Source organism: Neomonachus schauinslandi, unplaced genomic scaffold (assembly GCF_002201575.2).
Source record: "Neomonachus schauinslandi unplaced genomic scaffold, ASM220157v2 HiC_scaffold_183, whole genome shotgun sequence".
Taxonomy (NCBI): domain Eukaryota; kingdom Metazoa; phylum Chordata; class Mammalia; order Carnivora; family Phocidae; genus Neomonachus; species Neomonachus schauinslandi.
In genome coordinates this window covers 1-21,765 of record NW_025408884.1, presented here as the reverse complement: position 1 = coordinate 21,765, position 21,765 = coordinate 1, and the positions used below count along the sequence as shown (strand labels likewise).

Below are 21,765 nucleotides of genomic sequence, written 5' to 3'. Positions count from 1 at the left end.
GGTCATAGACCAGGCACATTCCCACTGGGACTCTCCCTACCTAGCCACATGGAAGCCATGACCACCTTCAGGAGCCTGGAGAGCAACAGGTTTGAGTTCTCCCACTAGATGGAAAATGTCTTCTTCTTCAATTTCAGGGCTTGGCACCATGAGGGGAGTCTGACAGGGTGAGGGAAGGACTGCTGAGTATGTGTTGCTGTGGCCCAAGAACAGGAAACAGGGCTTTCCTGGTGTAGCAAATGTGTGGGTCATGTCACACTTCTCTATGAAAGAGCTGAGATTCCCACTACCCAAAATTCTTTTGCATTAAGCCACTTTAATTGAGAACCTTACATCTGAAAATAAATATGAGTAAAATTTATATTGAAATGCGGATTTGAGGATTGATGGTTTAACTAACTGTGATGTTCATTCATTATATCTGTGATAAAGTGGGTGGGTGGCACTTAACGAAAATATGACAGATAGGGCTCACTTTGGGAGCACATTTACTAAAACTAGAACGGTACGGAGAAAATCAACATGGCCCATGTGCAAGAATGACATGCAAATTCATGAAGCATTCCATAATCTTTAAATACCACATGTAATGAATTATGGAAACAACATAAGATGTAAGAATCATGAAAAAAGAATGTAAGAATCATGTATGCCTGCCCTATGTGATTTCACCCAAGGTAGAGATAAATCACTTTATGATAAGAAGACGAAGTGTTTAGACTAATCACTGTAGCTCTTTCAATGTACCTATTGTTACGCCAGTGTTTCTCCTCACTGTCAATGTCTGTTCAGATGCCTATCTTGGGGCCAAAAGCAGAAAATCTAATCACTCTTTGCTAAAGAGTGTAGACTGAAGACCTCAGACAATAGATCCTGTCACCGATCCGTTTCCACAGCTCAGCTCAGTTCTGTTCAGAAAGGCCAGAATAGATGCCAGAGTTTGGTCATTAAGTTATCAATCCTTTGAATTTATACTTTTCCTCTTACCTCAGCTGAACCACAGTAAGCTTCCATGCTTCGTACGCTCAGTTCTGAGGACCCGAGGTAACCACTCAGTCTTCTTACACTCCTTCTCTCCCCCCAGTACCCTCAACACACACACACACACACGCACACTCATGCACACTCATGCACACACACGCAGATACCAACGTGGGCAACGCCATCTTCCTCAATTATCCAAAAGTATGTGGTGCTGTTTTCCCGGACCCTTTCCGGAGGGCACGGCACACACTGAGGTGCTTCTACAATAGGTCCGGGTTTCTCCTTGCCTAGTCTTTCATGCAAGTTTGCCCCTATCCATATACAGCTCATTTTCTAAAATTGGTTGGTGTCACTGTCTGCTTTTTTCATGTTTCTGTTTGTGCCTATGGCTTTCTGCCCTCTGGGATGTCTTTACTGAATTTTTTAAAGAGTATTAGAGAGGCACCTGGGTGGCTCAGTCAGTTAAGTTTCTGAGTTCAGCTCAGGTCATGGCCTCAGGGTCCTGAGATTGAGCCCTGCCTCCTACTCCTTGCTCAGCAGGGAGTCTGCTTCTCCCTCTCCATCTGCCCCTCCCCCTGCTTGGGTTCATGCACTCTCTCTCAAATAAATAAATAAATAAATAAATAAATAAATAAATAAATAAATAAATAAAATCCTTTTAAAAAAGAGTATTACAGAAATCAAGAGATAAACGTGTATTATTAATCTACCATGTGTGGGGGTTTTTTTTAGACATTTTATTTTTAAGTAATCTTTACACCCAACATGGCCTCGAACTTAAAACCTCGAGATCCAGAGTCCCAACTCTACCCACAGAGCCAGCCAGGCACCCCAAATCTACCATGTTTATCCAAATGTCTGAGAAAACTCTTATTATATATCCCTCAAATTGTTTAAAGTATATTTTCACATGCATTTATATTTACACAGGTTGGAAAATAAAAATTACATTTTAAAACAATTTAAAAAATCACTTTAAACTAAAAATATATAAATAAGATAATAGGGAATGTATTAATATTCTGATCATAGCTCATTCATAAAATCTGCAGATAAGGAGATGATAATTAAAGAAGATTGCAACAATTTTGACAAAGTCTTGCACTGCAACAGACATTGCTTTTCTATTATTCTTTACACAACTTCACTGACTCCCATACATTCTCCAGTTCCATGATTTGTGGCTCTCTGTGAGAGGTTGTAAAACAGGAGTTAGAAAAATCTACAGGATTTCCCTCCCAGTGTCCCCTATCGATCTATATTGTGAGGAAACATCAGTGCAAGAGCATTTTCTCTCACTGTATTTCCTGGGCACGGAGAACAATCTCATCTGAGTTCCTACTGTCAGAAAGCCAACTGATCTATTTAACTGGCCAGGACATGAGCCACTTCCTCCATTCTGTTTCTGCCACCCCTTCATGTTGAATATCAGCCTGAGTCGCCACCTGATTCACTAGAAAAGAAAGCAGGGCAGAGGTCACTGTCCTCTCTTTTCCTTGTTCGGGTTCATGTATTCCTCCTCCTTTCTTCCCTTCCCTTCTTTCTCTACTAAACCCTGGTTTGGGGCTGAAGCTCTCCCATCACCTCTCCTGCCATACTCTGTCAGGAAGACACGGGGCATCACCACCTTCTCAGGCACACTGTGTGTCTCTAAAGATGTCATAAGACACAGCAACACCCACCAGGGGTCCCTGAACAACTTGTGGGGCTGGACATTCACTGCAAGGATGAGCAAGAGACCACTTCATTGTCATGTGATTTTATCTTGAAATTACTTATGCCCTGGCTGAGGAACTCTTGGCATCAAACTGTTCTCAGTGTCATTAAGGAACAGCTGGGGTTGGGGGATGTCACTTCTGGTTCTTATGCTCTTCGTTTGTATGATTTTGTATCAAGCAGACACTGAGGGACAAACAACCACAGACTGTGCTGGAACCAGAGTGGATCAGGCAGAGATGCTCAGCATCCAAGCCCCTGCTCTGCTCAGAGTTTGTGCTCAGCTCCCCCTGCAGTCCCCATCACTGTGTCACTCATGACACAGTAGTAAATAGCTGAATCTGACGCTTGCACTGAGCCTTTCTCCAGGTGGAAGGATTTGGATTTGCTGTTGAGGGTGGCTTCAAATCCTTTCTTGCTTGCCTTCTCCTTGTCCCTCAGGGCTTTCAGGAGGAGCTCTGGACCTTCTCCCGGATACTGGACATACCAGAAAAGAGTGGGATACCCAGTTGTTGAATAGGTACAGTTTATAGTCAGGAAAGCCTCTTCTGAGAGGGTCATTTGGCCCTCTGTCTGAGTCACTGAGTCTCCATGGGTTTGTCCTGAGGAAAAAGAAAAGAGACCTGCGTCACTTTGGGCATAAAGCTCTTGGATAAAATGATAGTCAAAGGTTTTGCAGACATAACGCAAGAATGAATCCAAATTTTAAGAGGCATTTACTTACCAAGCATTAAGAGTACCACAGTCACGAAGCCTGGAGAACACTTCATCTCTGGAGTGTCACCTAAATAACGTTCTTCATTCTTACCATGAAGAAACATTGGAGTGACAGAGAAATGATCAGTGGAAGCCTACATTTCACACAGGAAATGTGATCGTGGTAAGAAGCTGCACCCCCTGGTGGACAGGGACTGAAATGGGTGCATATCGGCCAGAGTCCTTAAACACTGAAAAAGACAATACCAGACTGGTCATGCAATTACAACTCCAGACCCCTTTATAAAATCCAAACCTTGGAGAAGCAACATCAATTCAAGTTGCTGAATTAATGAAAATCTCATATATATGTCATTTTACAAAAAAATCATGTGGTCAGTGTCGGTCAATATGTTTTTAATGTTGGTCACAACTTTCAAATACTATAAAGACAATGAGGTTTCTTAACTTTCTAACTTTTCTTAACCCTTTCATGTATCTCCTGTATCCTCTTAGAAATGCACAGCAAATACATGAATTTTTTTTGTATTCATGTAATTAAAAATTTTTGTCAGAAAGACAAAGTCTCACAGCAAAAAAGACAACGTAGGAACTAAGAAAAAATGCTTGAGCAGGTCATCTGAATATACATTTCCAACTAAGAGCCTTATGTAACCACTTCTTTAAAAACATAAAACAGAACCATGGAAAAGTTCAATAATCCCATCTTGGTTACAGAAAATTTGGCACAAATTTTGTAAAGAATCACTAGGAATGATTGATTTGATGATCCACTAGAACAAGATATATCAAAGCCAAGACAGCTGCCTGGTGCAGCCAAATGATCTCTACTGAGCACTTGCTACAATCCTCCAGAGACAACGCATCACACTGAGAATATACTGGATGCAACATTAAAGAAACACCAGTGGGGAGACTTTTCTAGGATGGCAGACAATGGGGCTATTCATGCCTTTCTGGAAGTCAACAAAATCCCATGAAGTTGGAAAGGTGAAATGTGCTCTGAAATACTGTCCTAAGGAAACATTTGAGTATCTCCAAAGGGATCTTACACAATTGCATTCCTTACATGAGCTATGAGTACGGATGGGTAATAGTATTTTATTTTCTACATGGATGGAACCACTCTCTTGCCTGAAAATCACAGCAGTCACAAGAGTCAAATATCAACTGGATTTTGTGTTTACTGCCTATTCCATTTCAATTACTCTCTAGATAGCAGAAGAAATTTCTCTGGGACAGTTAGGTAAGGTCAGGCCTCACACAGAAACTTCACTTCTCCTATCACACCCCAATCCTGTGGAAAAGTGGAAACAACAAATGGAATATTAAAACTGAAATGAATATTATAGCAGTTATCCTTGAACTACTGTGGCCTGGTACAGCCTTAGCCTTTGTGGTCCTGCACCCTTCCCTTACAAAGTCCTAGGCTGAACTGTTCACTGTGGCCCACATAACTCAGATGTCCCAACCCATACGTATTCCAACCTTCACAAACTGAACTAGATAAGTGAACCCTTGACACTCTTTCTTTCATCCCAGGTACAGGCTGCTCTGTGGCCATTCATTTAATCACCATTACATGACCAAAATCTTTGGTGCTCTGAACAAAGTCTCAGAAAAAGATTGCCATTGAGATGCATGAAATGACCTTATATATACAATTTATTACCAGTTTGGCAGATAAAGTACAAAAATGGACCCTTGGCTACATGTTTATCAACTAGTATGACATTATGCATATTTCACTGACAAGAATTGAAAAAGTTACTCATATTAGAGGTCTTAAACTGAGGTTCTCCAGAAAATCAACAGAAGGAGACAGTCCACAGGTGAGTGCATATGGAAGATCCTTGACATAAACATGTAATTGCATGAAGCAGACAGATGCACCAAGGTCATTAGAAGAGAATTCTCCTAGATGTTTGGAGCCACCAATTTTAATACTTTGCATTCTTTTGTGGTTCTTTTTATTCATTTTAGAGGTATTTTTCCATTTTAATGGTAAAGTATTACATACTTCTGATTATCTTGACTTTGTTCTCTTACTAATAAAATAACTTGCATGCATATAGCTTTTATTTGAGACAATACCCACTCTAGCGCTATAGTTCAGCTCTGCACAGACTTTGCTAGTGTAACAAAGATTAAAAATTACTGCAGGGGCACCTGGGTGGTGCAGTTGGTTAAGCATTGGATTCTTGGTTTCAGCACAGGTCTTGATCTCAGGATCGTGAGATTGAGCCCTGTGCTTGGCTCTGTGCTCAGCGGGCAGCCGGCTTGAGATTCTGTCTCCCTCTTCTTGTGCTCTTCCCCCTTGAGCTCTCTCTAAAATAAATCAATTAATTAAAAAAAAGAATCACTGGATGTGTTATTTCATATGATCTCCTGGAAAAAAGAAGTAATAACCATACCCTAATTGGTACTGCTAGAGTGAATCTTCATAAATTAAATTACCCCTAAAATGTGAAAAAGTATCTACTGATAAAAATTTAGGATGGAGTTCATTCAACTAAACTTGTGTACAGAACGTGACTTATCTTAATTAGATGAGTTTACCCAAACTTCAACACAATCTCTGTATCATCAATGGCCAAATATATTTTGTAGAACTATAAGTCAAGTCTGTAAGGGAATTCAAAACTTGAAATGATGAATTATTCCTATGAAAATAACTTCAAAGTTCAAAACCTCAGAGGTAGGAAACACTGAGAGTGGAGAGAGAGGTGAAGTCATGTGTGTGCCCTGTGGCATGTGCTTCCACCCACCAAGACACATGGTTCTCAAAAGCTTATGGATTGTATGCTCCCATCAATATGACATTTTTAAAACACAAAAATAAGAATAGACCAATGTTTGCAAGGAGTGGGGAATAGGGAAGCATGTAATGGCAAAAGAATAGCACAAGGGAGTTTTGGAGAGCAAAGAAACTATTCTGTATAGTGATTGTATGATGGTTACATGATCTATACAAAGTATTAAATTTTAGAATTCACAGAAACGTACACCAAAAATAGTGAATTTTCTATATAATTATTTTAAAATAAAAAATTTAGGGGGACCTGGATTGCTCAGTTGGCTAAGGTTCTGCCTAGAGGTCGGATCATAATCTTGGGGTCCCAGGATCTAGCTCTGCATCTGGCTCCCGGCTCAGGCAGGAGTCTGCTTCTCCCTCTCCCATTGCCCCTCCTTCCTGCACAAGCCCTCTGTCTCTCTCTCTCTCTCAAATAAATAAATAAAATCTTAAAAAAAAACTCAATTGGGGTATTATAAATAAATAAATAAGTAATTTCAACACTGACGTCAAAATGGCAAAATAGGAATTTTCTACCATGTCCACCTCCCCCTCCCAAAAAAACCCCCACTGATTTTCACAGTCATACACTAAACCAAAGAGAGTGCCTATGAAGAAGTCGAGCAGGGAAGACACAGCACATCATGGAACAAAACAAATCTGAGATTGGATAGATTGAGGAGGGCATGAAGAACAAATTCACTTTACCCTCCTCACCCATGCCCATGTGGCACAACTCCGAGCCAAGAGAAACCTTCCAGCCTTGATTTCTCCATGGAGGGAAGTGAGAACACGTGAGTGAACACATAGCCCTCCAGCTCTGGAGGATGCTGCCAAAGAGAACCTTCTTTCTAGCCCCATCCAGGATACTGAGGTGTACTGCTCACTGTGGGGTGGGGTGCTCCTAGCAGAACAGCACCCAGGGCTCTTGGAGCGCAGTAAACCAACATGGACCCTACAAACCATGGCACAGCCTCCATTAGGAATCTGCCCATGAGCCACTGGAGATGGCCTGCATGCAGACCCTCACAAATGGTCCATGGGCACACACAACACTCAGTTCCTCATCCATACATCACCCAACCTATGGCCTGCCACCAGCATACAAAGGGTGTTAACAAGAGAGAGCTTCTGTAAGCAGCTAGTGAGCATGTGCTGAAAGCAGCCCCACTCTGCCAGATTGGGAGAAATCGCACATAGGCAATCAGCACCATCCTAGAGAAAGCAAACAAAAGGGAGACTCTCAGCACCCAGTCTGGCTTCACAGGATCAAGAGAAGGCCTTAAAGTTTGTACCACATTGTCGCAGGAAGTAGGAAACAAATAGCCAACCCTGCTGAAGGTTGAAAGCCTGAATGTGTCTGGATCTGAGCTATGTACTCACTGCACACTCTGGCTAAAACACTTGTTTTCTTCCACTGCATCAGTTCTCACCAAAATATGATCAAGCATATAGAAATTGCCCGTTCTCTCTCACTTCTAATTGATTTAAGAAGAAATAAACTAATAATAGAGAAGCATGCTTCTTTCTGACTCCATCATCAGGCCTGGAGGAAATGGACCAATCAAGAGTCATCTTCCTTCTACGATACAGGAGCTGGTGGTACAAGGAAGGAAAGAATTGCCCATTGACATGTTGGGCTACGGTTCTAACCTCCTTTGGTCAGATGTGATAAACTGAATTTAATCTGAGGACTTCCCCGGTAAGAGAAAGCCAGTTACCTAATACCCAGCAATCATAACTCAGCTGAGAGGAAGCACTGTCACCCTACCAATTGCCAATTATATCCATCATTAGTTATGAAGACTTGGAGGGACCTTGAAAGGAGCCTATCCTTGAGTAGGAGCGGAAGAATGAAGGAATTAAATATTTACTCAATTTGTTTCATTCCATTGATTTCTCTGCAGCACTAGAGAAATAACTTTTTTTAAAAAAAGAAGGTTGTAGTTAGTAATGTTTAATTCAGTCAAACGTGAACACATGGCAGGGAGGTTGGTAGCACATCATCTCTACATTAGCCATTAGTCTAAATGCCTTCGTGCAATCTACTAATAATAGTAAGGTGGTTGATACATGCATATAAAATTTTCCCATATAGCTCAGAAGGAAGGTTTTCATTATAATAGTGATAAAAAATTACAAGTCCAAGAATAAATTGAATTATCTTCAAACAACTGAGCATTATTAAGAAAGAGACACATAAAAGTGGAAAGAAACAGTATGTTGCAAAGCAATCAAATAATCAGATATACAGAATAAGGACATTTCTTTTCACAAATCAATTTATAAATTTAATTCAATCAGAAAGCTTAAATTAAAATTATGAATAAGTAACAGAATTCTCCTTCCTTCTTTCTTTAACATCTACTGATAATTAATTATGTGAAAAAGTTTGTGCTACTTACTGAAAATATAGCAGTGAATGAAATGCAAAATTCTGTCTCCTAAATTCTATTAGTGGGTAATTGTGAACAGAGACTTACAAAATTTTGTAAACGAGAATAGATTTCTGAGTTTTATCTGAAGCTCACATTGTCAAATCACTCCCTATCTTAATTTCTCTCAAACACACAAATAGTATGTACCATCCCTGGGCTCTAAAGGAAAACCTGTGACACAATTTCTGAACAAGAAAGTGATCAAAGCACATAGAAATTTTGGGCATTCAACTTTTGCCCCAAATAGAGAGGAATAAAATTAATATGAAACCATAATTAATGAAAATACCTCACAGAGCTATTTTAAAACACATGTTAAATGAAAACTTAAAAAATAAAATTAAAAAAAGCAGATCTTTGAGGGAAAGAATTGATGAAGTGGGGAATGCTCAAATCAAAATCCATAAAGTGAAAAAATCATGAATGTAATTCTAATAAGTATTTGTAGAGACTAAAAGGAATAGTAGCAATATTATCTGATTACAGAGTTACCACTTTCATATTTCTACTTTCCATATTTCTATATTTTGCATGTGATGTTTTAGAATCAGAAAAATCATAAATGCTACCTTTGAAACACAATATAAAGTGCCCATCCTACCTGAATTTCAAAATAAAACATTACTAACTCCATTCAAGAATCCATTAAAAAAACATGCATCCAACAAAATGTTCTAAACCTGTCTGGGTCATCTCCATCTTAATAGTTTTATTATATGCTTTTAATGTCTAATACATTAGCTTCCACCTACAGACAAACAGCACAAAAGCTATCCTTGAAGGTGTTTGTCAAAGGACAGGGGGCTGCCCCAGTTGCAGGTTTGAGTGCAGGCAGCAGGTGCCTGGGAAGCAATGTGTGCTTGCTGCACAGAAGTACACAGCTGAGTCTTCGGGTTGGGTGTCTGCGATGTGCAGGGAGAGATGTTTGGCCGTCCTATTCAAAAAAACAGTGAGTCTTTGGTCTTCTTTGGTGGCCATGCTTGAACGAATGTATATAAGGAGCTGGGGACCTTTTCCAAACTCTTGCTTATACCAAGGGAAGTAGTCTGAGGCACTGTCTGAATAACTGCAGTTGATAACAGAGCTGCTTCCCTGCTGGACACTCAGGGTAGAAGGATGCTGCTCCACCTTCTCTCCTTGGCTGCACCCTGTGCAGAAAGAAAAGGTCAGAGAAAGGAGAAGAGTTTCCAGGTTATTGTGCTTCAGAATTCTTTTTTTCTACACTAACTGAAGGAAACCTGAGTGAAGCCAGTCTTGACTTCTGAAGAATATCCACTAATACACTGTTTCCCATAAACCCTCAACTCACAGTTCAGCTGCAGCCACGAGAATATGATTAAAGCTCCCGTGGATGTCTTCATGGTTCCTCCCAATTAAGATCAGCTTCAGAATTGCAGCCTCCATCCAGCTCAGCTGCTTCTCTTGTCAGGCCGTCCCTTCTTTCCTCTAACAGAGTACTTTCCCACATTGTCTACCAGCCAATAAGAAAAAGACCCTGCTTCTGCCGTAGCCAATCAGATGCACTAAAATGAACCCTCCACGTGTTCTGCATCAGCACAGGTGCACTGCCATCTTGTGGTCACATCTCTACTGAACTCACTGGGGAAATGCTCTTCTCTTAGCCTGTGTCTCTGAGGGACTCAGGTGAATCAAGGCAGCAACAGTCAGCAAATTATATCTTAGATCAGAGTGAGGTGTAAAGTGAGAATGTGGAGATCAAGAGTTATACCTCTGTGCACTACTGAGTCACTGTTAATAAGTCGGAAAGACAAAAATATACATAATTATAATACAGTCGAAGAGTAGGACCATAAGAGGAGTGGAAACTAAAAACTATCTGATCCAAGAGGAGGGAGAAATACATATACGTTAGGTCCTTGGACAAAATCTTACGAAAAGGTAGTCATACTCTCCTTTCCCCTTTTTGGTCTCAAGGATAGAAGAGAAAAGCCTTTATAATGGCTTTTATGATTTTTACTACTTTTAATAATAGGAGGAACTTGTGTATATATGAATTATTAAAAGTAATAAAACATTACCTACAGACTAAAATTTTGACTACCATTCCCAATTCTGACCCTTAGATCATTTATTACCCTAATACCTTCTTCATCTTGACCATTTGGAGTTGATTTTCCAGATGTTTTACTAGATTTGAATCACCCAAAAATATATAGTATTTTATTTATACTTTATTATAATACAAATATACGCTCTGAGTATACCTTTCTGTAACTTTATAATCTCAATTGTAAATCCTGTAGGTCTTATTATATTAACCCATATACATCCTTCTGTTCCATTATATTCCATATTGTGGGTATACTTCCATTTATACATCTTTTTCTTTATTGATTAAAGGTTAAGATTATTTTTTAATCGCTGAAATATTCCACTACAATAAAGGTTATTAAGTATTCATCACATGAGCACATGTTTTGCTAGGAACAAAGACTAGGGAGAAATGAAGGAATAAGCCATGAGGCTAGCAGGTGAAAATTACTCCAGGTGGAGGATAGTAAAGAACAAAGGGTTTGAGGAAGAATGAAGAGAATTCATGTTCTGATTATTGTGTTGGAAGGTTTTCTTTTTCTTTGTTTTTCTTAATGTGCATTGCAATGGTAGTTTATCAGCTCATTTGATAAACTCTTTCTGAAATTCTGATATAGAGATAGTGTATAGTTTGCTCCAACCAGCCACTGAGGTTTTCTAAATATAGTAAATCAGCAAGAGAAAAAACATCCCCAAGCAGAAGCAGTGGTATATACAAGGAAAAAATAGTATGGAATAAAACTAGACAGAAAAAATGTACACACAATTTGAGAATATCATCAATAATACAGAAGGACACTTTACTTTTCCCAAATCAGCAGAGAAAAAGAGAAAATTCTATCAATGTAACAGAAGAGAAAAGAAAGAAGCAAATGCATATGGACAAAACAAAAATATGAGAAATAAGTTCAAATATTCAGTAATCAAAACATAGATTAAAAAGAAATTATTGGGGGCGTTTGGGTGGCTCAGTCATTAAGTGTCTGCCTTTGGCTCAGGTCATGATCCCAGGGTCCTGGGATAGAGACCCGCATCATGTTCCCTGCTCAGCGGGAAGCCTGCTTCTCCCTCTTCCACTCCCCCTGCTTGTGTTCCTTCTCTTGCTTTGTCTCTCTCTGTCAAATAAATAAATAAAATCTTTAAAAAAAGAAATTATTGAATTGAATCAAAATTTAAAACTATTTCTCCATATTGCTTAAGATACAAACCTAAAAGAAGACAACCAACAAATGTGAGCAGATAGGACAGTATTTTCCTGCTGCCCCAGTGTGCAAAGTCTAAAGCCCCCTCCTCACCTGTTAAACCCACACCCAAAGGGAGAACCCAAAGGAATGTCAGTTGTGCCAAAGACACAGTCAAAATGTGTCTAAGAGAACACCTAGCTAGCAAACTAGTTAACAAAGGGAAGCTCTAAGAAAAAAAGACAAAGGCTAAAAAAAACAAATGAAACTAAAAAACTCAGCATAGCAAGGAAAACAATCAACAGCATCAAAAGTCATCCTACAGAGTGGGAGAAAATATTTGCAAACCACATATATAATAAGGGGTTAATATCCAAACAATAAAATAACTCCTACAATAAGTTTTTTTAAAAAATTAGTAAGCCAATTAATAATGGTCTAAGAACTAGAATAGCCATTTCTTTAAAGAAGACATTCAAATGGCCAACAAATTATGTGAGCAAACACTCAATGTCACTGATTATCAGGAAAATGCAATCAAAGCCCCAAAGAATTATCACCTCGCACAGTCATGCAATATGTGAAAAAGGACCATCCTATTAAGTACTTCAGTATTTAAAATGTTGGTACTAGCCACAACTTAATGGTGGGAGAAAAAAGCACATATTATAAACATGTGTAATTTTCTTGTTCCTTTTTAATGATGACTATCTCAATGTATTTGCCTCTACATTTACAGTAAATTCTTTGATATCATCCATACTTTATATTTAAAAAAAAATGATGACCATTATCAAAACAAAAAATGCAGGTGTTGTCGAGGATGTGAAGAAATTGGAACACTTGCACACTGTTAGTGGGAATGCACAATGCTGCAACCATGGAAAACAATATAGAGGTTCTTCAAAAAGTCAGAAAGAGAACTACTGTAAAATTCAGTAATCCCACTTCTGAGTACATATCAAAACGAATTTGAATCAGGATCTTAAAGAGATAATAAGCACTCTTTTGTTCATTGCAGCGCTGTTCACAATAGCCAAGATGGGGAAACAACTTGAATGGCCAACAACAGATGAATGAGTAAAGAAAATGTGCTATATACATAAGCGGAGTACTATTCAGCCTTAAGAAGAAAAAGAAAAAGGATATCCGACAATATGAAACCACACGGATGAATCTTGAGGACATTATGGTAACTGAAATAAGCCAGTCAGAGTAAAACAAATAATGCATGATTCCACTTAAATGTGGTATCTATGATAGTCAACTTCATAGAATCAAAGAGTGAATCAAAATAGAGGTTGCCATGGGCTCCGGCTATTGGGTCATGGGGAGTTACTAATCCAGCATATGAAAGAATACAGAGTTGCTGTACAACATTGTACCCATACCAACAATCATGTATTGCACACCTAAATCTTAAGAGGCTAAATCTCATGGTAAGTGTTCTTTACACTAATACAAATTAAATTAAAAAAAAAAAAAGACACCACAGTCTCACCTGTCAGAATGGCCAAAATCCAAAACACTAAAACCACCAAATGCTGGTGTCAAAAACTCAGAAATAGCTCAGGTCAATCCAGTGAATTTCACCAAAGTAGTAATTAGTAAAAGTGTCATGTTGCACACGTCAAAAAGGGAGCTCATGAACTGGGAGCACTCACCAAAACATGGAATGAGGCTCAGGGGTATATTGTTAGAAAGCAGTTTGTATAGTGAGGAGACTGGCAGTGTATCTTCTTCACAGTGATTGGTTATAATCAGAGTTGCTGTAAATGATATCAGAAATTGCTTAGTGGGTACCTCCAATCAAACTTGGGAAACAGTTCAAGTTTTGCTTATAATTTCCAGAGGCAGAGCAAAAAATTATGCAGGTCAAGTTGGTCTGACAAAATAAACTAAATTAAGCTTTATTTGTAGGACTAAACTGATTTTGGAAGTGATCTTTGCCCAGGGAATTTTCAAGGCTGCTCTGTATGGTTTTTATTTTAACACCAGCAAGGATGTCCAGCAACAAGAAACCTCATTTGTGGCTGACAGGAACACACAATGGTACCACCACATTGGAAGACAAGAGCAGCAGGTTCTCACACAGCTAAACAGACTTCTACCGTATGATGTAGCAATGACAATCTTTAATGTTTACCCAAATGGCTGGAAAACTTCTGCCTACACAAAAACTTGCACACAAATGTTTATAGCAGCTTTATTCATAATTGCCAAAACATGAAAGCAACCAAGATGTCCTCAGTAGAAGAAAGGGTAAGTAAACTATGGTACAGCCAGACAAGGGAATCTTATTCAGTGCTAAAAAGAAATGAGCTATTAAGCCATGGGAAGATGTGGAGGAAAATTACATGCTTATTTCTAAGTGAAAGAAGCCAATCTGAAAAGGCTGCATTCTGTTTGGTACCCAAGATATGACATTCTGGAAAAGGTAAAACCATGGAGACAGTAAAAACATCAGTGGCTGCCAGGGGTTATAGGGAGGAAAGAAAGAACTTCTTTAAGTAAAGGAAAGTTGAACTGGTGAGCAAAAATCAAAAAGCTTAGTAATACACAAGATGTGGGGAAAGTTTTTATGTGCTCTTCTCAATTCCTCAAAGACCAACTTGCAGTCCTATGCTGGGTTTAGAAGTGATCACTGTTTCTTATAAAGGGCCATGGAGTGCATGGTTGTTCTGTGACTTAAAATTTTCTCACATGGCCCACATAATTTATTCCCTCCACCCCAATACCTTCAACACACACACACACACACACACACACACACGTACACACCCACCAACATAGGCAACACCATCTTCCTCAATTATCCAAAAATATGTGGTTCTTTTCCCTGACCCTTTCCGGAGGGCACGGTACACACTGAGGTGCTTCCACACTAAGCCTGGGTTTCTGCTTATCTAGTCTTTCATGCAAGTTTGCCCTTCTCCATATACAGCTTATTTTCCAAAGTTGGTTGACGTCATTGCCTGCTGATAGTTTCTTTCCTATTTCTCTCTGTTTTTGCAGCTTTCTGCCCTTTCAGATGTCTTTACTATCTTCTTAATAGAGTTTTAGAAAAATCAAGAGGTGAACATGCATTATTAATCTACCATGGGTTTTTTTTTTTTAGTATTTTATTTTTAAGTAGTCTCAACACCCAACATGGGGCTCCAACTTATAACCATGAGATGCAGAGTAGCAGTTCTACCTTCTGAGCCAGCCAGCACTCCAGTCTACAATTTTATCCAAATGTCAGGGAAAAATTTTTAAACCAATTAAACAAAAAAATTCATTTAAACCAAGAATATATACTAATATATAAGGAAATGTAATAATATTCTGATCATAGCTCATTCATAAAACCTACTAAAGTGGATAATAATTTAAAAAGATCACGGGGCACCTGGGTGGCTCAGTTGGTTAAGCGACTGACTCCTGCTTTCGGCTCAGGTCATGATCTCAGGATTGTGAGATCAAACCCCATGTTGGGCTCCCTCCTCAATGAGGAGTCTGCTTGAGATTTTCTCTCCCCCTCCCGCACCCCCTACCTCCTACCCCCTTCCTCCACATGCTCTGGCTATCTCTCACTCTAAAATAAATAAATCTTTAAAAATGTTTTGAAAAATAAAGAAGATTGCAACTTTTCTGGCAAAGTCTTGCACTGCAATTTAGACACTGCTTTTCTATTATTCATTACACAACTTCACTGACTCCCATGCATTCTCCCAATCTCATGATTTGTGGCTCTCTGTGAGAGGTTGCAAAACAGGAGTTAGAGAAATCTATAGGATTTCCCTCCCAGTGTCACCTATCGATCTATATTGTGAGGAAACATCAGTGCAAGAGCATTTTCTCTCACCGTATTTCCTGGGCACTGAGAACAATCTCATTTGAGTTCCTACTGTCAGAAAGCCAACTGATCTATTTAACTGGCCAGGACATGAGCCACTTCCTCCATTCTGTTTCTGCCACCCCGTCATGTTGAATATCAGCCTGAGTCGCCACCTGATTCACTAGAAAAGAAAGCAGGGCAGAGGTCGCCGGCCTCTCCTTTCCTTGTTCGGGTATATGTGTTCATCCTCCTTTCTTCCCTTCCCTTCTTTCTCTAATAAATCCTGGTTTGGGGCTGAAGCTCTCCTATCACCTTTCCTGCCATACTCTGCCAGGAAGACACTGGGCATCACCACCTTCTCAGACACACTGTGTGTCTCTAAAGATGTCATAAGACACAGCAACACCCACCAGGGGTCCCTGAACAACTTGTGGGGCTGGACGTTCACTGCAAGGATGAGCAGGAGACCACTTCACTGTTACGTGGTTTTATCTTGAAATTACTTATGCCCTGGCTGAGGAACTCTTGGCATCAAAATGTTCTCAGTGTCATTAAGGAACAGCTGGGGTTGGGGGATGTTATTTCTGGTTCCTATGCTCTGATCATTTGTATGATTTTGTATCAAGCAGACACTGAGGGACAAACAACCATAGACTGTGCTGGAACCAGAGTGGATCAGGCAGAGATGCTCAGCATCCAGGCCCCTGCTCTGCTCAGAGTTTGTGCTCAGCTCCCCCTGCAGTCCCCGTCACTGTGTCACTCATGACACAGTAGTAAACAGCTGAATCTGACGCTTGCACTGAGCCTTTCTCCAGGTGGAAGGATTTGGATTTGCTGTCGAGGGTGGCTTCAAAACCTTTGTTGTGTTTCGTGTCCTTGTCTCTTGAGGCTTTCAGGAGGAGCTCTAGACCTTCCCCTGTATACTGGACATACCAAAAAAGAGTGGGGGACCATGTCGTTGAAAAAGTACAGTTCACCATCAGTAAAGCCTCTTCTGAGAGGGTCACTGGGCCTTCCAGCTGGGTCACTGAGTCTCCATGGGTTTGTCCTGAGGAAAAAGAAAACAGACCCTGTCACCTTGGCCATAAAGTTCTTGGATAAAATTATAGTCAAATGTTTTGCTGACACAATGCAAAAAAAGAATCCAAGTTTTAAGAGGCATTTTACTTACCAAGCATTAAGAGTACCACAGTCACGAAGCCTGGAGAACACTTCATCTCTGGAGTGTCGCCTAAATAATGTTCTTCATTCTTACCATGAAGAAACATTGGAGTGACAGAAAATGATCAGTGGAAGCCCACATTTCACACAGGAAATGTGATTGTGGTAGGAAGCTGCACCCCCTGGTGGACAGGGACTGAAATGGGTGCATGTTGGCCAGAGGCCTCCCAAAGTCAGCCATCTGTGTCATCCCTGACTTCATGAGGCACATGTCAGTCATCAGGGTGGCCCCATGGAAGTCTGAACAGCAGCAGTCCTCACCTTTCAGGTCTATTTGTTCTTAAGACACTACCTGATACGGAAGTTCTTTAACACAGCATCCCAGGGCATTTCTGTAGCTGGGAAGATAACAATCTTCTAAAGGATTTTACTACAGTACTTCATATTCTCATGTATCCATGTGGGCGAGCCCATAACCCACTGATTGCCAGAAAAGGGCCTGGGGTTGAACACGGAAAAAGTAATAGGAAGCCAAGTCTTTGCTAAGTGATTCTGTGTTTTTGGTACTGTGCCCCATTATTTAGAACTCTGACTGTAATTTTTTAAGCACTCACTAAATATTTAAATTTAACAAAAATAATGAACAAATGGCCTTTAATTGATATACAGTATTTACTGGTTCTTAAAATAATACCAATTGTAAGGAATACTATCTTTTTAATAAAGGTTTTCAGAAGTAAAATTACACTATTTTATAGTCAATAATTTTAATAGTCAAATATTCCAGAAAATCAGCATCATTCAGTGGTGGAATATATGAATTCTAGACAGAAGATACATCATAAATGAAGTTGAATCCCACAGAATGATCTCAGATTCTTTTTTTAAAAAGATTTATTTATTTGTTTGAGAGAGAGAGAGAGGAGAGAGTGAGGGGAGGGGCAAAGGGAGAGGGAGAGGGTAAGCAGACTCCATGCTGAGATTGCAGCCTGATGCAGGACTCAATCTCACGACCCTGAGATCATAACTTGAACCAAAACCAAGAGTTGGGGGCACCTGGGTGGCTCAGTCGGTTAAGCCTCTGCCTTCAGCTCATGTCATGATCCCAGGGTCCTGGGATAGAGCCACGCATCAGGCTCCCTGATCTGTGATTATTTTCTTATGCTCTCCCTGTTCTGTTGACTCCAACATAAAGTGACTATTTTATGTGAATCAGGCAACAAATAATAATCATATACTCTTAACAAGGTTAGCCTCAAGGATGCTTTCTTTCTTTTTTTAAAAAGATTTTATTTATTATTTGAGCGAGAAAGAAGGAACAGGGGGAGGGAGAGGGAGAAGCAGACTCCCCGCTGAGCAGGGAGCCCAATTCCAGGACCCCAGGATCATGACCTGAGCCGAAGACAGATGCTTAACCAACTGAGTCACACAGGCACCCCTCAAGGATGATTTCTATTACCATCCATCTGTCACGTTTTGTTCCCAAACGTTAATCAAATAATTTTTCCCAGAAGGTAAGGAAACAGGATCATCAGGATAAAGTTCTGGAGAGGAACGTATCTTTTGTAAAGCCCTGTAAACATTTATCTCTAGACCTAAAGATGAAAGCTCAGGAGGCTGTTTCCTGGAGGCCTCTCTCTGCACATTCAAGTTGAGGAGCTTCATGACTCCAGAACCAACACTGGAAAGGCTTCCCAGATGCAGATTGCAGTAAGAAATTCAGGCCTGGAAAATTTTGTGTTCACGTGTCCCTTCCCTTCTCCTCCACCTTCCAAATCACACTGTCAGATCCTGCCTCAAAAGGAATTCAGAACAAGCAGCTGCAAACTTGTGTTCAGATATGTAGGGAGAACCCCAAAAAGGCTGGGATGATGCTGGTTGAAAATAAACAATATAGCACATGGATGCAGAAAGTCATTATCTTTAACTTTCTGTAAAAATACATATATATATATGTATATATAGTTTCAGACCAATGAAAACCCACAGGAAATATCGTGCATTTTGTGGCACACAAGAAGACTTGAACAACATTGAGGGAAGATACTGTAAAGTATATTTGGATAATTAATGGCTTTATTAATATGTACTCTTCATAAAAATAAACTGTCCAATTTGAAGTGATCAATTCTGTAAGATTTGACATATATATGTATTTGCGAAGCCCTCAGCACAGTCGAGGTAATGAACATAGCATCACACCAAATGTTTCCTCTTGTCCCTTTGTAATCCTTTGCTCAACCCTCTCCCACCCCCATTTCCAGGCAATGCTTCTGTCATGAATTAGTGCACATATTTTATAATTTTGCAATAAATGGAATCATATGTACTCTTTTGTCTGGCCTCTTCTCAACGTAATTATTTTCAGATACTTCACTGGTCACAATTATCAAGAGTTTGTTTCTTTCTGTTGCTGTGTAGTATCCCATCATGTGCCTATAAAACAATTTGTCTATTCACCTGCTGCTGACCATATCGATTAGTCCCAGTGGGGCTGTTACAAATAAAGTTACTGTGAACATTTGTGTATCAGTATGCTTTCATTTCTCTTGGAGCCATATCTGGGAGTAGAATGGCTTGATCATATGATAGATGTACATTTGATTTTGTTAAACCATTTGTTCTAGTAGCTGTTTTGTAGATTCCCTTGAGTTTTCTGCTCAGACAATTATGCTGGCTGTTAATAAAGATAAGTTCTTCCTTTCCACACTGTATGGCTTTTGTTTCTTCCATGTGCCTTATTGCATCTACTTCAATATTAAATACAAGTGAGAACCAAAATTCTTCCCTTACTTCTGAAATTAAGGAGAAAGCATTTAACTTTCATCACCAAGTATGACTTTTGATGTAGGTTTTTTGTGAGTCCTTTTTTTAAGGTGAGCAAATTCCCTTCAATTCCACATTTGCTAGGAGTTTCTCTCAGGAATGGACCTGAATTTTGTCAAATGCTTTTCTGTACCTATTGAGATACCCTCCTAAATTGCTCATCTGCTACTTGCCAATCTCTTTGGATACACTATTGATAAATTGTACAACAAAATATTAAAGAAGATACCACTCTCCCACTTTACAAATAATGAAACAAATCTCAAAAGGATCAAAAAAGTTCATGGAAGAGCTAATAGTTTAGAACACAGAGCTCGAAGCTAGCAATAGCCTCTTCCTTTTCTTTTTTGCCACTATAGATTGTTGTCAGAGAAAACTTGAAAGACTAGAGGATAGCAAATGACATCTTCCCAGGCTTTTGAAATATTTTAAGATGCCCTTTAATAGGTTCTTTATTTATGCAAGTGGAACTAATAAGGAGGAATTAAATAATTTGCAGGTTTGGCTCTTTTACCAAAAGAGGAAAGAAAATATATTATAATGGATGACCAAACTGCTCTTCAGGAGCTGATCACTGGATAGTGGTTTCACCATTCCATTCAGAGCAATTATTAGACACCTGATTTAAGCAATGCACCATAGCAAGAGTGACAAACTCTTCTAGGGTTTTGTGATTCACTCATATACTGGAGTTCCCAAAAGTCCATCAACAGATAAGAATGGATAAACAAAATGTAGTGTGACGTACACTGGAATATTATTCAGCCTTAAAAAGAAAAGAAATTCTGTCACATACTGCAACAAGGAAGAACCCTGAGGACATTATGTTAAATGAAATGTCACAAAATGACCAATACTGCAGAATTCCACTTCTACGAGGTATCTAAAGTAGTCAAACTCATGGAAAGAGAAAGCAGAATGACAGTTTCCAGGGACTGGATGGATGGAGTAATGGAGAGTTATTGTTTAATGAGTACAAATATTCGGTTTTTCAAGATGAAAAGATTTCTAGAAATCGATGGTGTTGTTGGTTGAACAAAAATGTAAATGTATTTAATACTACTGATTTGTACAATTAAAAATTGTTAAAATGGTAAATAGTAGGTTAAAATGGTAAAAGTTTGTGATTAAAAAAATTTGAAGAGTTTCTTGTCAATATTTCTACTCTACATGTCTGCCTTCAAATCAAATATAAGAGGTTGTTACAATGCAAGATCAATTATCAACCATCCATTACCATCCGAATTTTAAGGCACTGCAGGAATAGGGTTAGAGGTGGAAGGAGGAAAATGGAGAGAATGAGGATTTGGGAGTGTGAAACATTGCTCAAACAAGCAGGGCTCAGAAGTGTGCAAACTGAGCCACATGTTGGCAAAAAGTGCTTTTGAAGGAGTGTTGAAATGAAGGGCAGGAACAGAAAAAGGGGAAAATTCACACTCTGCTCCTTCACAGTGTCCCCGTAATTATGATGATTTGTGGATAATACTGGTAAGCAGGTAAGCCTCCTGAAAGCAAACTGAGCACTCCTCTGCTGGAGGTGTTAATAAGATGGAATGAACACAGAGCAAGCCCCTTAGGCCTCTTAGCGGGATAGCATATTGCTGGTTCTAAGAATCCTGATGAATAAGTAATATCATTGCCCCACTGCTGGGCTGCTTGTACCACAATAGACTATCACTTAGATCACTGATGTCATATGTGCATTTCAGAATGACAGCCTCCTTCTCATGCACTAACTTTGCTGGCTGGGCTTGAGTTACTTTCTGGGCAATACTGGATCCTGAAGGAAAAAACATGGGATTAAGGATGTCAGAATAAATGATGTGGCACAAAGAATTCTATTTTACACACTACTATCCCCCCTTCCCACAATACCCACAAGACACTGCCTATCTCCCCTGTTTTAGGTCATAGAGCAGGCACATTCCCACAGGGGCTTTCCCCACCTAGCCACATGGAAGCCATGACCACCTTCAGAAGCCTGGAGAGCAACATGTTTGAGTTCTCCCACTAGATGGAAAATTTCTTTTTCTTCTTCTCCTTCTTCTTCTTCTTCTTCTTCTTCTTCTTCTTCTT

General features: G+C 39.5%; 1 non-coding gene and 2 gene segments (V, D, J or C); 1 reads left to right on the top strand and 2 right to left on the bottom strand.

Annotated features, from left to right (window-relative positions):
- Nucleotides 1-467: 467 nt before the first annotated feature.
- LOC123323684 lies at nucleotides 468-574 on the top strand. The gene has a single exon (XR_006539510.1). It is a non-coding gene; the product is annotated as a U6 spliceosomal RNA (small nuclear RNA).
- A 2,393-nt stretch (nucleotides 575-2,967) lies between these two features.
- On the bottom strand, nucleotides 2,968-3,521 carry LOC123323682. The segment is given in 2 exon segments: nucleotides 2,968-3,302; nucleotides 3,425-3,521. Coding segments are annotated over 2 exon segments (432 nt in total).
- A 12,894-nt stretch (nucleotides 3,522-16,415) lies between these two features.
- On the bottom strand, nucleotides 16,416-16,970 carry LOC123323681. The segment is given in 2 exon segments: nucleotides 16,416-16,750; nucleotides 16,874-16,970. Coding segments are annotated over 2 exon segments (432 nt in total).
- Nucleotides 16,971-21,765: the final 4,795 nt, after the last annotated feature.